The 22,114-nt window shown below is 34.0% G+C and overlaps 1 protein-coding gene across 10 annotated transcripts in view; it reads right to left on the bottom strand.

The window, feature by feature from the left end:
• The window catches only part of RELCH (RAB11 binding and LisH domain, coiled-coil and HEAT repeat containing), a 116,146-nt gene that overhangs the window by 59,597 nt on the left and 34,435 nt on the right, over window positions 1–22,114 (bottom strand). For 6 of the 10 annotated variants that reach the window (XM_045459415.1, XM_045459411.1, XM_045459405.1 and 3 more), the window contains 7 exons: window positions 19,975–20,178; window positions 19,778–19,869; window positions 18,878–19,162; window positions 15,754–15,829; window positions 14,574–14,669; window positions 14,401–14,424; window positions 2,632–2,744 (listed from right to left, as the gene is read on the bottom strand). In XM_045459415.1, the coding sequence (XP_045315371.1) occupies window positions 2,632–2,744; window positions 14,401–14,424; window positions 14,574–14,669; window positions 15,754–15,829; window positions 18,878–19,162; window positions 19,778–19,869; window positions 19,975–20,178 (890 nt within the window). The remainder of the gene's footprint in view (window positions 1–2,631; window positions 2,745–14,400; window positions 14,425–14,573; window positions 14,670–15,753; window positions 15,830–18,877; window positions 19,163–19,777; window positions 19,870–19,974; window positions 20,179–22,114) is intronic. The other 4 variants (XM_045459412.1, XM_045459409.1, XM_045459410.1 and 1 more) reach the window with 1 other exon arrangement.

Genomic DNA, 22,114 nt, shown 5'->3' with positions numbered 1-22,114 from the left:
AATTCCTGACCTAGCTCAACCTGATGTGAGGCCAATAGGTACTTTTGGCCACCAGGTGGCAGCTATTAGCTTTCCATGCAGAGTATGAAAACAGCCTAGAGATCCGAGGTTTCTGCTTTGCAAATTTAAAAATAACGATGTAATAAATGGTATTTAATTACTAAGTTGTCAAGATAGGGAAGAGTATTTTTCAAGGAGAAAAAATATTAATTTTCTTAGCACCATCAAACTGTCCTTAGAAAATTTTTAGTCTGCAATGAATAGTACTAACATAGTGATTTAATTTCCCTTCTTTTTCTTTCTTTCTTTTTTTAAAAAAATTTTTAATGTTTATTTATTTCTGAGAGAGAGAGAGACAGAGTACGAGTGAGGGAGGAGCAGAGAGAGGGAGACTTAGAATCCCAAGCAGGCTCCAGGCTCTGAGCTGTCAGCACAGAACCCGATGTGGGGCTTGAACCCATGAACCATGAAATCATGACCTGGGCCAAAGTCAGATGCTTATTAACCTACTGAGCCACCCAGGCGCCCCAAATTTCCCTTCTTTCTATTGGACTAGCATGTGAGGACTGCTGGTGTAGATTCATCTTGACTGGATCCTGAAAGGACATGTTCTCCACTTGCTCAGGTATATTTTGGTAAGAACAGGAAAGAGATACATACTCATAATGTTTTAAAATCTGTATGACTGTTTTTATTCTCAGAGTAGAGAGATACCTTGTATTTAAAATTTTGAGCTTTTACCCCCCCCCAAACCAAGAGCACACTGTACACACTGTATGTTAGCCAATTTGACAATAAATTGTATTAAAAAAAAATAAAGACTTTGACTAGAATAGCAGACCAATTTTTGGAAAAGTGTTATACAGATTTTTACTGTTTATAAACATGGACTAGACCTAGGTCTTCCAAAATATGTTTAGGTCTTTTATAATATTTGTAAGGTTTTAAAATATTTAACATCATTTGTAAGATTTATTCCTTGGAACCTTACCCTTTTTTCATGCTAATATAAATGGATATGGTTGGACCTTGAGGACATTAAGCTAAGTGAGAAAATCAGACAAAGATGTATACTGTAAGACATCATTTATATGAGGAATTTTAGAAAGCTGAACTTGTAAAAAGAGAGTAAAATGGTAGTTACCGGGACTTGGGTGTGGAGGAACTGGGGATATGCTGTTTAAGGATACAAACTTGGAACTAATAGATAAATAAATGCTGGAAATATAGTGCACAGCACAGTGATTATAGTCATTAATATTGTATCATAAACTTCAAAGTTGATAAGAAGCTAGATCTTAATTGTTCTCCCTACAAAGAGATAATAATTATATGACATGATAGAGGTATTAGATAACACTTTGATGGTAATCATATTGTAATATATAAATGTATCAAATCAATCTACTGTATACCTTAAACTTACACAATGTTATATATTAATTATATCTCAATAAAAATAAGAAAAATTAAAATAAGATAAAAAAATAAAATTTTGAGCTTTAAGTGGCTCAGTTGGTTAAGCATCTGACTTTGACTCAGGTCATGATCTCATGGTTCATGGGTTGGAGTCCCAAGTCAGGCTCTGCTCTGATAGTACAGAGCCTGCTTGGGAGTCTTTCTCGATCTCTCTCTCTCTCTCTCTCTCTCTCTCTCTCTCTTTCTGCCACTCACCCACTCACACTTTCTCTCTCTCAAACTAAATAAATAAACTTAAAAATATATATATAAAATTTTGAGCTTTACTTGTTTTATGATTTTCCAACATTCTCAGATGAGGTAAAAAGTGACAGTCAGTAAAACAAGTATTGAATATGTAAAGTTACCTACCTAAGCATAAAGTACAATACTATTGTTTTGCAAAAGTGTAGGCAAAACTTTTCCACTAAGACAGAAAATTATAACAGAAAAACATTTCAAATGCCCATATTTTACCATCCAGTGCTTAGTCAAACCTATTGACCCACAAGGATGTTCTGTTCACGTTCACACCTGCAGAGCTTCACTTAAAAGCTCCACCTTTATTTAAAGATTTTACTCTCTAAGGTAGACATCATTAACACTTGATCGCAACATATTCCCTGTTCTTCTGGGGAGTCACCTTGATGTGGGTCCCTTTACCACCCTCAGACAGAACTAATTTCTCCAATCAGGAATCAAGAGTTGTGAGCACTTGAGTCACGACAAACAAACAAAAAATACTATACCCCTCTAGCCACATAGTAATTGGTTTACAGACAGCCCAATGATGCGGAAATTCATATATTAAATATTTTAGTTTTTGTGGAGCCTGTTAAGAAGCTGTGATCTATGTAATTCATCTGCGGGAAAAAGGGGGAATATTTAGGAGTTCTTAGAAATCACAAGTGAAAGATAAAGGCAAAGAAATATTTGAATTAGAAGTTTAAAGGTAACTAATATAAAAGTGTACAAATTCAACGTTGAGTAACTGGAATAACAAGAACGAAGGCACTGCAGAACTCTGTGAATGAGGCCAGTGTTTCCTCTTTGTTAAAATAAACACCGGGACAGAAAGAAGGCATTTAGATTAAAATGCTAATCTTGGTGCCACATTAGTGAAATGAATCAATCAACATGATATTTATTTCCCAAAGAAGTAGTCATACCTACCTCTGCTCATCATCTGGCCTCTTGATCAAATTGAAAAGTATATGGAGAAGCTGATCTCTTTCTTTAGGCTCAGGATGTAGGCATGCTGTACACAATATGAGGGGAATCAACTCCTAAAGAAATATGAAGGCGGAAAAAGTCAAAGTAAAAATGCGTTGCAGGATATGCTCTTCTTCCCCCAGAGTATTCTTAAATGGACATTTAAAATGAAATAAATCACAACATACAAAAGAGCAAATTCTAACTCTGTAACATTGGTAATTCAAGAGAAAACACTGAAACATGTATTTATGTGGTGGTTGCAGAAAGGTGTGAATCACAATGTAATAAGTAACATCACTGAAGATTCAACTAACCTTATTTTCTTATCCAGTCCTTCCCAATCGTCTACTAGTTTTTGGACTATAGAACACTATAAGCTGACACAGGAATTTTATTTTTGAAGGTGTTTTTAAACAAAAACTTGCAGAGGCTAGCTATCTTTTAAAGCTTGGAAAGGTAACAGAAAATCAAGACAGCTCATCCCACTTCCGCAAGTACAGTATCATCTGTTTTTATTAAGATTACATACAAGTAGTAATTCCGTACCTTCTCACTTAACCCTATGGCTCATTAAAAAGAAGACCATTTCCATAAGTGTTCAATGCTCTCAGCACTGCTACAGAGTATCAGCAGACACGGTTTATGTTCAAATGGGGATTTTTAGTAATATCGTACTTGTTGCACATTGAACGTGCAGAGGTAAATTCAATATTTTGTAGGAAAGTAATAACAAAAGTTTATTTCTCTCTTCCAAAGAAATATTTAAACCAAATTTATTTCACATTTTAATTAAAGTAAGACAAAATCCTAATATATATGAAAAAGATATTAATGTTTTTCATTTTGGAATGGATTTTCAAATCTAATGAGAATAAAAGTCCAGAAGTGATACTTTCAGGAGAAAACTTTCTAAATTATGAAAATAGTATTTTATCGTTACTTTTCAGTAAGATATTAAAGACGTAACTATAATGTAATAAGAACAGAATGATTACAACCCCACCATTTCTTTTTCCCATCTATCTTCCTACCCACCAAAAAGTGCTAGTAGATTAAAACAGGAACTGACTGCTATGTAATAACGCGTGATACCCTGCAGAAAAGTCTACACTGTAGGGCAAGTATCTTCCTGTTTTGAAGATGCTTCCTTAGAAATGGACGATGCCATTTTTTAGAGGAGCTGAGACTGAAACTTAAAGGAATGACTTGAAGTTCCTTTCTACTATTTCTAAAGTCTTTACATATTATCTTAAAATTATAATTACCTGGTATAAATCTTAAATTGAAAGTACGAAGATAGAGAGGAGAGCTAAGAATACATCTGAGAAGTAAAAAGGAATTTGAAACGTTTATTCAGTCATCTTTCTATTTGGGCACCTCTGTAGGTTTTGCATTAGTGAGCAAATGAAAAGGACAAGAAACAAAAAGTAATGAGGGAAAATGATTTTGTACTGGGAATGGAAGGCAAAGTATAGATATGGATCCTGTATTGTTCAGTAATGTTTTCACCAAAGACTCAATATGATGCTTGATGGATTAGTCTTGACTTTACAGAAACTGAACAATTTTTTATGAAATACTAGAGTAGGAGACCATTAATCTCAAGGACTCTCCTAATCCTTAGAGGATTCCATTTAGACTAAGAGCCAATGATACTACTAAGACATGCATGGGAGTAGTAAGACACTGCATCATCAGCATATCCCGCTGAGAGAAGAACCTTAAAGATGAAAAAGCAGTTATTCTAGAAGGCACTAACAAAAGGAGAAATTATTTTAATGTGTGAAAATCAAGAAAAGCCCCACATATTTTATTTGTATTTTCCCTCATGTCAGATTCTTCTTTCCCAAGTTTTCTTGCTTTCTCCTCAATGTTCTTCTTGGCTTTCCATTATCTCCACATATATACTTTTCCATAATCTTCCTCCATTCTCTTTCTATTGTACCACTCTTTAAAGATAAAGTTATGAAACACAGGTAATATATTTGCTGTAATTACAACTATATACATACATACTGTTTAAAATATAATTATTTAGCTTCTTTATCTCAAAAACAAGCATAGCAAAATAACTGTTCAACTATTCTTTGTGCCTTACATTTCCCCCCCTTTTTTTTACATCATGAATCTTAGTGATCCTTAATCAGAGAGGAAGTTTATGTCCTACTATAAAGAATCTTTTAACTGAAATATGGCTATAGATGTGCCAAACTGAAAACCTAATGACAAATCACAAACCTCTCTGACTTTTAGTTTCTACAAGTAAAACATACAAAAATTAAGATTAGGGTAGAAATGGAAAATACTTCATATACATTAATTCCCTTATCTATTGCTTATGGAATTGTTAAGTTTTCCTTCTGAGATCAAAGTTGGCCTCAAAAAGTCTTAATACAGGACTTACCAAAGCACTTCTCAAGACAGCAGCTATTACCAACCAATTCACACATGGGAGGGAAACCTTTGTCATTTCTTGTACCCTCAAGACTCTCAAATTCTATGAATTTAGGGTTCTGAAGGAAAGTACTTTCCCCTTTTCTGAATCACAGTGATATGTTATGTTGCTATTTGCTTTTATTTCTTGCTGACAAAATTAACAACATATAGGAAGTCACTGCCTAACATTTTTGGATGATATTCTATGCCAAGGAGAATTAGGTACATCTTGGCACAATAATGGCTAAAACAGTTATGTATAAAGTAGGCCAGTCTCTTCCTCTTTTAGAAATACAGAGCTGAGAAGGGGCCCAGTAAGTGATGGTAGAAAAAAGAGGAAAGAGGAGTTTGTTTCTCATAGAATCAAGGATTTTAATTGTTAAGTTATGACTGGCTCCAAATATCTTAATTCCTCTATCATTCATTTATTTACTCACAAGTTCTATTTGTACCACTCTTGAAATAATGAATTCTGTATGTATTTGCTGTTGTATGCTCACATTTATTTACTGTGAATTCATCTTTTTCAAGCTTCTGAAGTATTGATACATCCACATCAGAATTTATTAAATCTGCTTTACCATTTGAACATTATTCATAAATTTATAGATTTGAATCAATATTCTCTCTTTGGTATCATCTCTCCAGTTGAATAAGTCTAGTGTTTTGAAAACACGAATTCTTGAATAAAACATTTAAAAATTGGTAGCTGAATCTCCTTCAGAGGACAAGGTGACAGTGGTTCAAAAATGTCTTTAAATGATTGCATATTAAAAAATGTATTGAGAATAAGAGAGAAATGTTAGACATCATACCTAAAGCTTAAGAATTTTGCACATTAAAAGATCCTTAAGCAAATTAGACTTAAGATTGCATGTTGATGAAAAATAATAACCATGGTGAGAAAACACCTATGGCTTTGGTAACATATCCAAAAGGTAATGCATCTCCCTACACACAAAAATTTACTGTGTCCACATTTCTTTTTTTGTGTGTGTGTGTGTCCACATTTCAAGGCAACAGAAATCTTAAATATTTTATTTAAAACATGTTTTAGCAACTGATAGTACTCAGTAAATGTGTATTGAAGTGAAATGTAAAACAGATGTCCTACAGATCACTAGAGAGGGAATCATTGCAGTAATCCTTTTGCAGAAGGCATTCCAATACTTTATTATCATTTTGGAAAAGAGATTTCTAAGGCCTTTAGAACTCATTAATCTAAAAGGCTTAGTAATTTACATTTTACTCAAGTAAATAACTTTTGCAATTTTAATAACAAAGCTGGTTCTCTCTATATGAAGGATCATCCACCCCTCAAACTCTTAGGTTGCCAATACACTTTTGTACAGAATTAAATAAGAAAGGCCTATACCATTTTAATTCTCCTTTCAGTTCTTAAGTAAAACAAAATAACTTTTAATGGTAATAAATCACTTTAGAGATAGAAATGTCTTTAGAGAATTTTACATTTGATTTTATGAATATTTTTACTTAACCTTCTTAGTCTTTTAAAGATTAGTACCTTTAGACTACAAAAATGGGGATGGGGTAAAAAAGGAGCTAAAACAATGTGAATGATTAGATGTTGGGTGGGGGAATGAAGGCAAATTTTAACATTAAAAAAAGCATGGAAATGTTGATAAGATAATGACTTCAAGATCTGAAAGAATTCTAAAACAGAAAAGGAAGCATTACATTTAGATCAGATGCCAATGAGGAAATGTTTGAGTGCTTCCTGTCAAGAAGAAAAAATTCTACAGTTCTAGAAAGGTAATACATTAATCCAGTAAATTATAGTTCGCTGTTTGCCCTTACTCTTTCATTACAATTATTTCTTAGGGGTGCCTGGATGGCTCAGTAGGTTGAGCGTGACTTTGGCTCAGGTCATGGGTCATGATCTCGTGGTCCGTGGGTTTGAGCCCTGCAACAGGCTCTGTGCTGACAGCTCAGAGCCTGGGGCCTGCTTCAAATTCTGTGTCTCCCTCTCTCTCTGCCCCTCCCCTGCTTGTGCTCTTTCTCTCAAAAATAAAAAACATTAAAAATAAAAAACATTAAAAAAAATTATTTCCTATAACTCAAGCTTCATTTAAAACTTTTGGGTAGTTGTTATTTTAAAATTTTCCATCTAGTCTTTTGCCTAGAAATTAAGCAATACCAAATTACAATTTAAATTCAAGTTATGATAAGTGTACACCTTTTGATTTAGATTTTCAGCTTAAACTTGTCGAGATGTTGACAGTAATAGAGTTAGAAAGAAAGAAAACAAGAAAGCAAGAAAGCAAGAGGGGTGCCTGGCTGGCTCAGTTGGTAGAGCATGTGACTGACTCTTGGTCTTGGGGTCATGAGTTCAAGCCCCATGTTGGGCATAGAGCTTACTTTAAAAAAAGAAATAAAAAGGAAGAAGGAAAGAATATTACAAAGACTCACACAAGAAAAAAAAAAAAAACACGAAAAACAAGATTACTCACCTCTGGAAAAGTTCTATACTTCAAAGGCTGCTAAAATACCTATTCTTAGAATTATTACAATTCCTGAGGCTCAACCTTCAGGAAGCCTACGTAAAATATTTGAATGACTTTAAAACTCTGATACTGCTAAAGAGTATGTGATTTACTTCCAAAATTAACACATCCATACACATACACATTAAATAGGTAAAGAAGATGGACCAAGCTTACCACTTTACCATACTATTTTACTATTCTTATTGACTATTCTATTGCATAACTCTTGCAGGGGTTGAAAACAAGTCTCTCCAAAAATGTGTCACTTTGACTATTTTGAGCTAAAGCCAATCAAAATCCAGCAGCCTCAAGAAAAACTTTACCTCTCTCTTAAACTACCAAAAAGAATTTAGATAGGGGGCCTGGCCAGAAAGAGCTATCACCAAGAGATAGCTATTTTATTTGAATGACTCATCTGTATGGAGGAGAAACATCTAATCACCAAACATCTGTTCTTTTCTTATTGTCCTGTGAATCACCCTCCTCCTCTTTCTTACCCCATTCCTTCGCTCAAGATGGAAACTGAATTGCCCAGCTTGTCCTTGGGTCTTATGTTGCTATGGGACCCCCATGCAACTGTGAATTTATTTTTCTCCTATGAATCTGACCTATGTTAAACTGATTACTAGACTAGCCAAAGAACTAGAAGGGTACAAGTGAAACCTTGTCCTCTTCAACACTCATTCAGTTATAATTACCTGGGCTTAGTTAAAAACATAGGTAAAAAATTCACCAGGGAGCAAACGTGAATGCCAATATAAAAGAGCAAAATTTGGTTTCTCGCAAGATGAGATACTTTAGAGATACTAACTATATTTAAAACTTTTAGACAATTGGTTCTCTCCTTTGTCTCTTTTTTTTTTTTCCAGCTTTAATGAGATTTATTTTATGTATCATAAAAATTCAAGTGTACATTCAGTGGTTTTTAGTATATTCAGAGTTGTGCAACCATCACCAATCTAATTTTGGAACAATTTCAACCTCTCAAAAAAAAGGCTTGGACTCATTCCCCATTTCCACTTGCCCATCCCCATTCTGGGCCCAGACTTCTTTGCTTTTCCGAGTCAGCTAGCTGAACGGCACATATTTCCTTGGCATAGAATGAAAATAAAAGTTAAATTTAGATGTATTATTTAAGAATGCTTTTAGAAGTAATCTTTTATGAAATCTTATTTTTAAATTACAGAATTTCCCCTTCAAATGCATTTGAAGCAGAGCTTGTGAAGAATCAACTTCTTTAGCTTATTTACTAAATACATATATTTATTCTATTCTATAATTTGGTTTGAAAGATTCAAGTTCTTCAATGAACCCATTAAAATGAATTACTATATAAGCTACAAAAAGAAAATTTGTTCATGATTTCTTTTCCTTCCCAAATCAATAGAACATGTTCGTAGGGGTACCTGGGTGGCTCAGTCAATCGCCTAACTCGATCTTGGCTCAGGTCATGATTTCATGGTTCGTGAGTTTGACCCCCATATTGGGCTCCACATGGAGCCTGCTTGGGATTTCTCTCTCTCCCTCTCTCTCTGCTCCTCCCCTGCTTGCACTCTCTCTCTCTCAAGATAAAAAAAAAAAAATAAACTTAAAAATATATATATAAGTTGGTGAAAAAAAAAAAAAGATTATCATTACTTAACAGCATATAAGAGGAAAATTTTTTTTTTTACTTTTTATTACTTCTGAAATTGGGATGTACCTTACAATGGAGAAGATGTCATAGTTTAATTGGAGTTCTTTCTTAAAGGTACTTAATTATTACAATTAATGGCATCTTAGACTTGGAATATGGTATGTTAAATTTAGAAAAATGCTATCATTGTGACCAAAAGATTGAGTGAGGGTGTTTGCTTATCTTTTAAAAAACAAATAACACTAACATCTATATTCACTGCACTTTCCACTTTTATTAAAAATAAAAGTTTAATTTATTAGATAGCTTTAATTAACCTTTATGTCACCCCCCTTTATTTTTTATTTATTTATTTATTTTTTTAAATTTTTTTTTCAACGTTTATTTATTTTGGGGACAGAGAGAGACAGAGCATGAACGGGGGAGGGGCAGAGAGAGAGGGAGACACAGAATCGGAAACAGGCTCCAGGCTCCGAGCCATCAGCCCAGAGCTCGACGCGGGGCTCGAACTCACGGACCGCGAGATCGTGACCTGGCTGAAGTCGGACGCTTAGCCGACTGCGCCACCCAGGCGCCCCATATGTCACCCCCCTTTAAAACAATGGGTCATAAAATCAATTGAATGGATCATAAAGAGCATTGTTTTTCTTTTTTATTATTTATTTAGCTATACTCTTTATTAATTAAAAATATTTATAAAATCATGTTTGATATTGATTATCTTCTATTTTAATGTTTTATATTTCATAAAGGTAAGGCTTGATTTGTCAAACTTTAATTTTTTTATTTTTTTTATTTTTTATTTTTAAATTTTTTTTCCAAACTTTCATTTTAATTATATCTGTAATTATATACTGGCACATCAGGTAAAATGCCTCTCTTACTGAGAGTGTGGCCAATAATATCTGAAAAAACACTAATTTAAAACATGTTTAAAAAACTATTATAAAAAGGGATGCCTGGGTGGCTCAGTCAGTTGAGAGTCAGATTCTTGATTTTGGCTCAGGTCATGATCCCAGGGTCATGGAATCATTCCCTGTGTTGGGCTCTGCAATGAGCCTGGAGCCTGTTTAAGATTCTCTCTCTCCCTCTGTCCCTCTCTCTCACTTGTGCTCTCTCTCTATAATTTTTTTTAAATTAAAGAAAATAAAAAATAAATGAGACTATAAAACAACTAGATATTATGCAGCCTTAAGAATGAGAAAGTTCTTTATGTACTGACATAGAAAGAAACAAAAATATGTTATATGGAAAAAAAAAGCAAAGTAAAGAATAGTGCATAGAGTGTAGTACCATTTGTGTGAGTCATGGAAGAAAGATCATATATTTGAGTTTGCTTACACACACAAAGTATCTCTGAAAAAATACAATGCAACTCTAAAATAATATTTGGAGACCTTAATATCTCAGTTTCAATAATGGATAAACCACTAGATAGAAGATCAGTAAGGAAATCGAGGACCTGAACACTATAAAATAATTAAACCTAATAGACAGATACGGAACACTCAACCTGACAACAGCAAAATATATATTTTTCTCAAGTATGGAACATTCTCAAGGACAGACCAGATGTTAGGCCAGACAATTCTCATAAATGTTAAAACTGCAGACCAATGTATCTTATGAATTTAGATGCAAAAATGTGAAAAAAATGTGCAAAAATGTACAAAAAAATACTAAATCCAACAACATTATTAAAAGAATTATACATTATGACGAAGTGCGATCTACCCCGGAATGCAAGGGTGGTTCAATCCACTGGGGGGCGATCTACCCCAATGCAAGGGTGTTCATGAAAAATCAAGAACATATTATACTACATCAAGAGAACGAAGGGATAAAAATCATCTCAATGCAGAAAAAGTATTGACAAAATTCAATACCCTTTTTTGATAAGAATATTGCAAACTAGGAACAGAAGAAAATATTCTTAATATGATAAAGGGCATTTATGAAAAACCCACAGCCAGTATCATACTCCATGGTGAAAGACTAAAAGTTTTCCCCATAAAATCAGGAAGAAGACAAAAATATCTGCTTTCTCAAAACACCTCTATTCACCATTGTACGATAAGTCCTAGCCAGAGCAATTAAGCAAGAGAAGAAATAAAAGCCATCAAAATTGGAAAGGACAAAGCAAAACTCTATTTGCAGATAATGTTATTCTAGATAAAGAAAATCACATAGAATCCACCAAAACCTACTAGAACTAATAAACTAATTCAGGAAAGTTGTAAGGTATGAAATCACCACAGAAATATCATTTCTGTTTCTATAAATGAGCAATGAACAATCTGAAAGGAAATTAAGGGAAAAATTCCATTTATAATACCGTCCAAAACAATGAAACATCTAGGAACAAGTTAAACAAGGAGGTGAAAGACTTGTACACAGAAAATGAGAAAATATTGCTGAAAGCAATTAAAGACATAGATAAATAAAAAGAATTCAATGTTCATGAATTAGAAGAATTACTGCTGTTAGAATAGCAGTACTCTCCAAAGTGATCTATAAATTCAGTGCAATCCCTATCAAAATTCCAATGACCTTTACTGCAGAAATGAAAGTGGAGTATCAAATTCCTATGGAACTGCAAGGGGCTTAGTACAAAGCTACAGTAATCAAAATAGTGTGGCTGGTACAGGCATAGAGATAAGCATAAAAGACCAAAAGAACTGGTCTCACAGAACTGAGAGTCTAGAAATAAATCCAAACATCTGCAGACAAAAGATTTTTGACAATGATGCCATAACTATTCAGTGGGGAAACATTTCAACAAATCGTGCTGGGACAACTGGATAATCACACGAAAAGAATAAAACTGGATCCCTGCCTCACTCCATATATAAATACAAAATGGATTAATGACCTAAATCTAAGAGCTAAAGCTATAAAACTATTAGAAGGAAGCACAGGGATAAATAAATCTTCCTGACCTCTGACTTGTCAATAGATTCTTATATTTGATACCAAAAACACAAGCAACAAAAGAAAAAATAAATAAATCAGACTTAATAAAAATGAAAAACATTTGTCCACCAAAGGACATTATCAAAAATGTGAAAAGACAACCTACCAAATGGGAGGAAATACTGCAAATCATATAAAAGGGTTTAATATCCAGAATTGTTCTTACTCCTATGACTCAAAAGCAAAGACAAACAACCCAATTAAAAAGTGGGCAAAAGACTTAATAAAATATACTAGAAACTAATAATATTTATTGCATGTGAGATGGTGGCTCAGGGAGAGGGGAAGAGTTTTTGTTGTTTATCCTCTTACATTTAAAAAGATGTTAAACCTGGTGAATGTATTACTTAATCAAAACCTTAAATCCTCTTTCTAATTAAGCAGCTAGGATATTATTATGACCAATCAGTTTACTGAAGGACGTTTTAATTGTATTTGCATACCAACAAAAAGGCTTATACTGATAAGAGATTATATAAAAACTTGAGAAATAAGAAAAATCAAAATACCTTTTAATCACAAGACCTTTTTAAAAATATATATTTAAGGAATTAAGGTGAAATATTAAATAAAAATAATCTAATATCAAAGGATGAAATGAAATAAAAGTTTTGTCCTTTCATGCCCTGGGATAGGTTTCAAACCAAACCAAAATAAACTTCATTATTTACCAATTTAATTTCAAGAAAATACAACTTTTGATACAAATGGTAAATTTTCTGATAGAATAACATACAAATAAACAGATAAACGATCACTTCTTCATGAAATTATAAGTATATATTTTTTAAATACAAAAACTAAGGTCAGCCAGAAAAGTAAACATCATACCACAAACAAAATATGTATGTATAAATACATATGCTTAACATATATATTTATATATAATGTATCTGATTACTGATGATGCAAATTCATAAATACTTCATGCAGTACAATCAGATTTTAGTGGTAGAGTCTTTTATGATAAAAAAAGGGGAAATTAAAATAAAAAAGGCTTAAACTGCATCTCATAACAATTAGGCTTTGGTGATATTTTAAAGATTATATTAAGGAAATATAGTAAAAGGGATGCAAACATTAATGCATTGCATTGATTATGTTACAAGCTAAAAAAGGAAAAGAAGCTCAAACACCATTCTGCCAGGCAGAACTGCAAAACAATCTGAAATTGGACACTGATCCTTCAAGATACAGAAAATTTTCCACATGTATTAATATCTCACCACTATTTTTATATACTAGGTAAAATAAAACCACCAGTAAGAAAACAGTCTTTTAAATCTTTTTTTAAATCCAAAACACCTATAGGAATAAACGTTTTTAATATAAGTTTTACATGTAAGTCTCTACATGTAAGTCTTCTTGAGGATCAGTACAAATTTCTTGTGCTAAACAAATAATTAAGAATAAGCTTTATATGGTTTTGCCAATGCATTGTGTACCTATCATACTGTAGGTCCCATGGATTATGATTGAAATCAGTGGTAAATATTAAGAAGATGATAGAAGAAACTGATAGGATACATTCTAAAATATTCTTAACCCGTTTTTTTATTTAAAAAAATGCTGTGAACTGGAAGTCGATTTCATAAACTGAATTATTCAAGTAAATTATTAAACTTGATTACAAAGAAATCATCCACTGGCATTTAAATTAGATAACAGTAACTTTTTATTAGTCTTTTCTTGGCTAAATAGAACTCTAAAGATAACTCTCTACAGTGCGGCTCACAACAAAGGCTAAGTGTGCTAAAATATATTGGCTACTATAGTTTGGATATTTTAAGCATGTGTCAATAACAAGTTAGCTACAAGAAAAACAAAAGAAGGTACTTTCAAAAGTTACTGTAGTCAATGCTATAACTATCCTATCATCATAAGACAAGTATAATTATTGACAAATATAATAAAACTAACAATAGGTAACTACGAGTACATTTAGGAAAAAAGTTAACATTATTAGTCTCAGTTAATTTTCAACACACAGGGTGTATTTTTGTAGACATATTAAGCATATCGTATCGAGAGCAGAGATCAAATAAATTAGTTAAAAAACGGACAGTATTCATGGCACATAAATGGACCTACAGTAATAGTTAGTGCTGCAGAAGCTAATGATGCTTTAAGCAAAATTGGGAAAACATGAATACCATGCAGTTTTACCGAACTCACCTGACAGAGGTGTAAAACCATTCTCTAGGAGCAGAGATGCATGCACAAAAGTAAGAATATGATTGCAAGTAATAGACTTTAACAAAATAAAAATATAACACTAAACTTCAAAATGACAAAAAATGGACAACACGATGAGATTACTGGGATGAAAACACTTTTATGTGTCTCACCTCTCTCTTTGCCAACAGCACATTAGGAACAATGTGTGGCAGGCAGCGTCCCAGCATTAACATGACACTTTTCTCACTGTCTGCAATCCGAGACACCTAGAAAAACCAAAGAATTAATAAACGATGACAGTATTTATTATGATGACAGTGTAGGACTTCCATGTGTGATGGCACCTGAAGTTCATACTTTAGACCCTGCCACCTCTGCTCCAAATACACATCCAAAATTCCAACTTCTGATGGCAATGATAATAACAAGAACATCACCATCGTCAACAATAACTGTGTTCCCAAACAGGATCAACATTTCCGTAAGCAAGAAATGGATCGAAAACACCAGTAAGAAGCAAGGGTGAATCCAAAGAGCCCCACTAGGCTGCAGTTCTGGGAACAAGTAGGGATAACATAGGACTGAGGCAGCCTCAATGATCTTTTTTTTTTTTTTTTTTTTTTATTCTTGAAAAGATGCCCACGTTGCTACAATCTATGATTACAGTGATAGTTTATAGAACAAAGCTGCATGCAAGAGGAGGCCCGTGGAGGCTGACCCAGTCTTGCAGGGAGGATGGCCAGAGGCCAGAAATGCATCCAAACCAGCCTCTAGCTCTTTCACGTTCTCAATGACATTGTGAAACAGAAGCCCGCGGGCGGTCAAGTGGGATCAACCACAAAACAACCAGAAAGGGAGAAGTGAGTATAAAGATAGAAAAAAATTTTCATGAAATACCCTCTCAAGACCAACCTCCCACAATTACAAAGCATTTGAGGAAAACTAATCTGAGAGCTAACAGACCCAGCAATTGAAGATAACCATTACTAATGAAGTAAAAAATAATGGAGTCATCTAAAAATAACTAAAATATAAACAATGTGTATCCTTACATTGGTTTTCTGAATTGTACCAAAGAGAGGCGTATTACCATAGGTCAGTAGACATAACAAATTAAAAACAGACTACAAAAAGTCAATTTAATACTAAATAAACTTTAATCCAAAGAACAGAGAAATAATCAACTATCTTCCTTCAAAGTTTAAAATTTTAGGAACTATTCTTAGAGCATTATTTTAAAAAATAGATGGGTATTTGAAATAGTCTTATCACAGTTGCTTTTGGATGAGATACTGAGAAGAAAAACCAAGTGTTTTAATAAAGTTCCAAGACAAAAATGGTATAAGTTACCTCTGATCCTAAACGACTATCTGCTGACATTCGACAAAAAGAAAGTAGAGCTTGGTGGAAAGCAGGAGACAATTTCCTAGAAGAAAAATTGGATGAAAAGGGGACAATACCAAATAGTTATCACTGGCATTTAGAAGGTAAGCGGCACATTATAACTCCCATTCCTGCATTAATCCTGCCCCTCAAATGCTGACTAGATTTTTCAGCCACCAATGACTTGAAGGACACTTCAGCAGAGAATTATACAGGGGAAAAAATTAGCAGTCACTGCTGATCTTAAAGTTGTTTGATGTTATGTGAGTGAGCAGCCTGTAAATATCAATGGATCAAACCTGAAGGGTACAGCAGGTCAACGATTATAGAAAGGATTTGCAAAATCTGAAATGAGGACTTTTTTGTCTCCAATTCTCAGTGGTCCCAGAAAGGTAGATAGTGGATACAAGTTGCTGACAGGAATCAAAGTTTTGCAGCCCTATCTAATGATAAAATGATAAACCTTAATGTTAGAAAGCCACATAAAAGAGGGAAAAATTAAAATAAATGAAGCAGAGGTTCAGTCAACATTCAAGGTATTTTGTAAAGAAAGTATTTTTTTGTAATTAAAAACATTAACTTATTCATGTTAAATAAATGAGGTTAAAACATTTATATTTCTAAAAAGACACTAGTTTCTATGTAGTAGTATTCATAAAACATGACTGAGATGTACTTCACGTGCTCAATCCACAAAAGGATAACACTAAAAGTTACAAAACGGAGCTTATTTAGTACACACTACAAAGTGGCATTCAGTAATTTCTATGATGACAGTTACAGTAATGTACCAAATTTGAGTCTATTTGCTCATTTATGTTCCTTTTCCCATATTCTTTCAGGAGACTCTCCATAACCCATTGAACTGCCCAAGTGAGAAACCACAAATCAGCCTTTATCTCTCCCTTTCTTTTAACCTCAAATCCAACCAAGCTTTTACCTTTTATCTAAAATTCTACCCGCTTCTTTCTTACCTGGATTCTTCCAACAGATGTCCTGTTAGTCTTCTTTCTACCAGTCTTGCTACCTTCCAATCACCTCTACCTCAGAGGACTCTCTAAAACTTAGATACCATCATGTCCCATGAGGTAAAATGGCTTGTATGTCTTAGTCTCTGCTTAAACCTTACTAGATTCTTCTTAGTTCCCCAAACATGCGGTATTCTCCTCTCCTCCCTGAGAGGGAACACCCTTCCTCCTATCTCTTTGTCTGGTTAACTCCGACTTGGTTGTTAGGTCTCAGGTTAGACACTTCTTCCCTGAAACCTTTCCTGCTCTGATGACTAGCTTAGGTGCCCTGATCGTGTGTTCCCAAAGCAAGCCGCACTTCTCTTATATTACTATTTTTCATACTTTATTATGATTGTCTGATTGCTCATCTCTCACACTATAAGGTTTGTGACTGAAGGGATCACAGCATGTTTTGCCTTCCACTCTATTCCTTGTTGATACCACCTGGCATATAGTTAGTTAAGGGCTAAAAAAATTAGTTGAACAAATTGAACGACCATCTTTCTCTAGGAAGTGGCTTTGGCATATCAAAAGAAACAAACGGAAGTACTCCAAAATACTAAAGAACTACTACAAATGCCATTATGGTTGCATATCATAACAGATTTTTATAACTCTATCTTACCCTACTAGAAAAAAAATGTACCTTGAGGACTGAGCCATATCTACTTCAACTCTGTAACCTCCCTTATACCTAAAGAAAAAGTATGGCTAGTGGGTATACAAAAGGTTGTGGCTCATCAGTGGAAAGATTTTCTTAAAAAAATAAAATACAAAAATCACATACTTCTTATTAACAATGAGTAAAATCTAAAAGAAATCAGTCATGCTTTCCTATTATACCCCAATATTAGGTGTAATATCCATCTATTCAATAGGAAGAGGAGGGGCGCCTAGGTGGCTCAGTTAGTTAAGCGTCAGACTCTTGGTTTCAGCTCTGGTCATGATCTCACGGATCGTGAGTTCAAGCCCTGCACTGGGCTCTGTGCTAACAGTGCAGAGCCTGCTCGGGATTCTCTCTCTCTCTCTCTCTCTCTCTCTCTCAATCTCTCTCTGCCCCTCCCTGGCTTGCTTGCTCTCTCTCTCTCAAAAATAAATAAATAAACTATAAAAAAAAATAGGGAGAGGAAGCATGACTGTGTGGTTCAGAATACACCATAGGATATTTGTGAGGATTAAATAAATTAGGATACATAAAGAATTTAGAACTGTGCCTAAAATATAAAAAAGAGTATAGTAAATATTCTTTTCTTAAAATGACTTTTTCATATTATAACCTGAAAACATTTTTAATTATATTCTCTCCTCCACTGGAAAACCTGGATCGTAAAAGGGCAGGTGCCATTATTTTCTCATCAAAGTTCAATCACTGAGGGGCGCCTGGGTGGCGCAGTCGGTTAAGTGTCCGACTTCAGCCAGGTCACGATCTCGCGGTCCGTGAGTTCGAGCCCTGCGTCGGGCTCTGGGCTGATGGCTCAGAGCCTGGAGCCTGTTTCCGATTCTGTGTCTCCCTCTCTCTCTCTGCCCCTCCCCCGTTCATGCTCTGTCTCTCTCTGTCCCAAAAATAAATAAACGTTGAAAAAAAAAAAAAAAGTTCAATCACTGAGACCCAACAAAAATTAAATGAATCAAGAGGATATTAATAATACAATATTAGTAATGGGAGCAGACACAGGAGAAAGGATTAGGAGCAGAAACAATTCCCCTATTTACATTGGTAACTGTAATACCAACAGCTCATACTGAGTCTGTTAATGACTGGATAGAGAAAAGGTAAAAATCAACCACTACCAGCGGAACATACATATTATTTTATGAGTTTAAGTACTTGGCTAAGACAGAAGCTACCCCATTTATGTTCTAATCCTCTTTAATATAATTTCACTTAGTAATGACTTTGTGATAGGTTTTTTTTTTGCTGTTGTTTGGTTTTTTTGAGACGTACTTTGCTATGCGTTCATTTCATGACAAATGTAAAAGTTCATACACGTGACCTGCAAAATAAACAATGAAGCTCCTCCAGTTTGGCAAGAAACAAAATACATGAAAGATGCACTTCAAGACACAGGATGCATACTAACCTATTGGGTTTATCAAAATGGACTGTGTTTTTACTTGATGGAGAAGAAGAGGGCATTTCTTCTTTTTCTCTCCTGGGGAGAGAACTTGGGAAATTCTCCTTAGGAATAGAGGAATCCACTTCATCTGATTTTGAGAGATGGATATCCTTGTCTTTTTCCTTGTCTGAACTATTTATAACTGGATTCTGTCCAGTGTCTTCAGAGTCTTTATGATCCAAAGAAGGCTGAACAGAGTCACAAACCACTGGGATGGCAAAGTGTTCATTTTTGAGGAAGTCCATTTCACTGTAGAAAGAAAGAGAAATTATCAGAGAACAAGTATATTTCTTAAAACTTTGGCAATAGCATAAACCTTGTAATAGATTTAATTCATTAAACATATAACATATTAATAGAAAATTGGTTGGCAACTGATTAATCTTTTCTGTACCATATACACGAATGCTTCATATACCTAAAAGTATAGCTACAAACTCAATGAAGCATAAAAATGGCCTTATAAACTCTGCTTTGAACTGGTACTTTTCTGTATTTGCAAAATGGGAAAAACTGCATCCAACCCACAGGATTACAAGAAGGATTAATGAGATAATCTGTGGGAAATATTTACAACATTAGTGTGAGGGAGTTATTAATACTGACACAACTAATAAACACTATCTTATTCCGTGGTTCCAAGAGTTAATCAATTATATGATTACTACAACTACTTAATAACTTTTGCAGGGGGTGGGGGGAAGAAGATATTAAATATATAAAGCAATTAAAAGACATTTTTTCAGAAGTATTAGAATATGAAAAATTACGTTTTACAACTGAAATGTTATCTTATATATTTATATAACGTGCCAATTTCTTTTAAATCTTTAAGAGATTTTTTAGAAATCATTAAGTACTAACCTTTCAAGTCTTCTGATTTGCTCCATCAAAGACCATTTCTCACTATTTAATAAACTAATTTTATCTTCTAATTTCTGTACTAGTAAGGAGTTCTAAAATCAAAATGGGAGAAAAACAGAAACTCAAGATCTCATAGCATGCTTTTACACAGTTTAAAAACTTTTTGTGGACTTGACTAGTTAGTTAGTATTACTCACCTCTACAGTCTGAGGAGTTTCAAGGCTTGGAGGAAGGTTGCCTAAAACTGGTGTAAGAGCCTCTAATTCATCTTCTTCTACACCACTGGCCACATCCACAAGATCTTTCCCAGTCACCTGATGGTTTCCAAAATCTCGGTAGAGTTGCAGTAAGTCTGGAGGTTTTGGAATGTTTAATCCTACATCATCCCATAGTTCAAAATCCTAAAAGATAAATAATAACAACATTAAAAAAAAACTATGATGAAATTTTATCCTGCATTTTTGAGATTCATTTTATTCCTTACAGGCTAATATCTTGAAAACCCAACATAATCATAATGTTGTTGTAAGGTCAAAGTGTAAGGTCCAAGTAGGTAAACAACACTGTGAACTTATTTTACATCTATCTTCCACTGTCTAATATTATTCTTGTAAGTTTCTCCATGTTCTAGGTAAACAGGTTTAACTGTTTTAGATGTCAAATTGTTGCACATTTTATGAAATCTTTTTATGAAATCTCTTAAAAACGTTAACTCTTAACTTTTAAATTGCGTTAATTTTCAACTGATAAAATATACTTAAATATTTGCATGAAATCATAGAACATGTCTATATGAAGAAAATCTTAGTTCATAAATTGTACCCATTATTTACAAGTAAACTCATTGATGGCATTAATTTTGTTCTTCCTTTATTATTCTAAACTACATAAATTTAGTGTAATCTCTGGTGGGTAAGCAAGCAATTTAATCTGCTTGCTTTCTTGTTATAGCTGTTTGAATCTAATTTATATTATTTTTCTTAAAAAATTTTTTTCTAAGTTTATTTATTTATTTTGAGAGAGAGAGAGTGTGCACAAGTGGGGTAGGGGCAGAGAGACAGAGGGAGAGAGAATTCCAAGCAGGCCTTGCAATATTAGCACAGCGCGACGTGCAGCTGAACTCGTGAACCATGAGATCCTGACCTAAGCAGAGATCAAGAGTTGGATGCTTAATTGACTGAGCCACCCAGGTGCCTCTAATCTAATTTATATTATTAAAAATGCTTTCAACAATTTTCAGAATCCAAATAGCTGCTCTTTGGTTTGCTGTACATAAAGTATTCTCTTGAATTCAGTCTAACACAATTTTATTACTGAAGTACAAAAAGGCATAGCACCTCAAGCATTCTAAGGGCAAAGATTTTTTGAAGAGCTTTATAAAATTCCAGAGTAATCAATCACATGCAAATATATTGTCCTATCATTCTTTCTCTAACACATCAAAATTTAGTACTAATTTGGTATCTTGTAACTTATTTATTTATAATTTATTTGGGAAACCTTCTTTGAGAAACTATGCCATATTCATCTGAATGTTCTAAATGTGATACTCTTATTCCTTTGAGACTTTATTTGAATAATGACAATAGCCATTATTGACGTTTAAATCTGAAGCAGATATAAGGCAGGTATTAAAAGTGGGGGCTTTGGAAAAACTGGGGCGCCTGGGTGGCGCAGTCGGTTAAGCGTCCGACTTCAGCCAGGTCACGATCTCGCGGTCCGTGAGTTCGAGCCCCGCGTCGGGCTCTGGGCTGATGGCTCAGAGCCTGGAGCCTGTTTCCGATTCTGTGTCTCCCTCTCTCTCTCTGCCCCTCCCCCGTTCATGCTCTGTCTCTCTCTGTCCCAAAAATAAATAAACGTTGAAAAAAAAAAATTAAAAAAAAAAAAAAAAAATAAAAGTGGGGGCTTTGGAGAAATCAGACTCAAGTATGAAATTCCTGTCTCCATTTATTACTGTTATAAATTAACTGGAAACTTAAACATATCATCTGTAAAATGGGTATACTTACCTCTGAGGATTTTTGCAAGGATAAAATAAAATGTATATTAAGGTCTTAACACAGTCCTTGGCTTACAACAAGAACTAAACAAATTTAAGCTTTAAAAAAATTATTAAATGACTATTGCACATATGATTCAAATGTCCATTCATCCATCTATATTCAACAAACATTTATTGGATATCTACCAGGTGTTTAGAAAAAGGAATAAAATATTGTTGCCATTCAGGGGCTTTCACCATTCCAGAGTGAGGACATAAAGAAAGTATCATCTGTACTATAATTAAAGAACTGTCAAGAATTGAGAGAGGAGAAAGTTTCTATCTTGAGGCAGAAG

Source organism: Leopardus geoffroyi, chromosome D3 (assembly GCF_018350155.1).
Source record: "Leopardus geoffroyi isolate Oge1 chromosome D3, O.geoffroyi_Oge1_pat1.0, whole genome shotgun sequence".
Taxonomy (NCBI): domain Eukaryota; kingdom Metazoa; phylum Chordata; class Mammalia; order Carnivora; family Felidae; genus Leopardus; species Leopardus geoffroyi.
The sequence above is the reverse complement of the archived record's forward strand: the minus strand, read 5'-3'. Positions and strand labels throughout refer to the sequence as shown.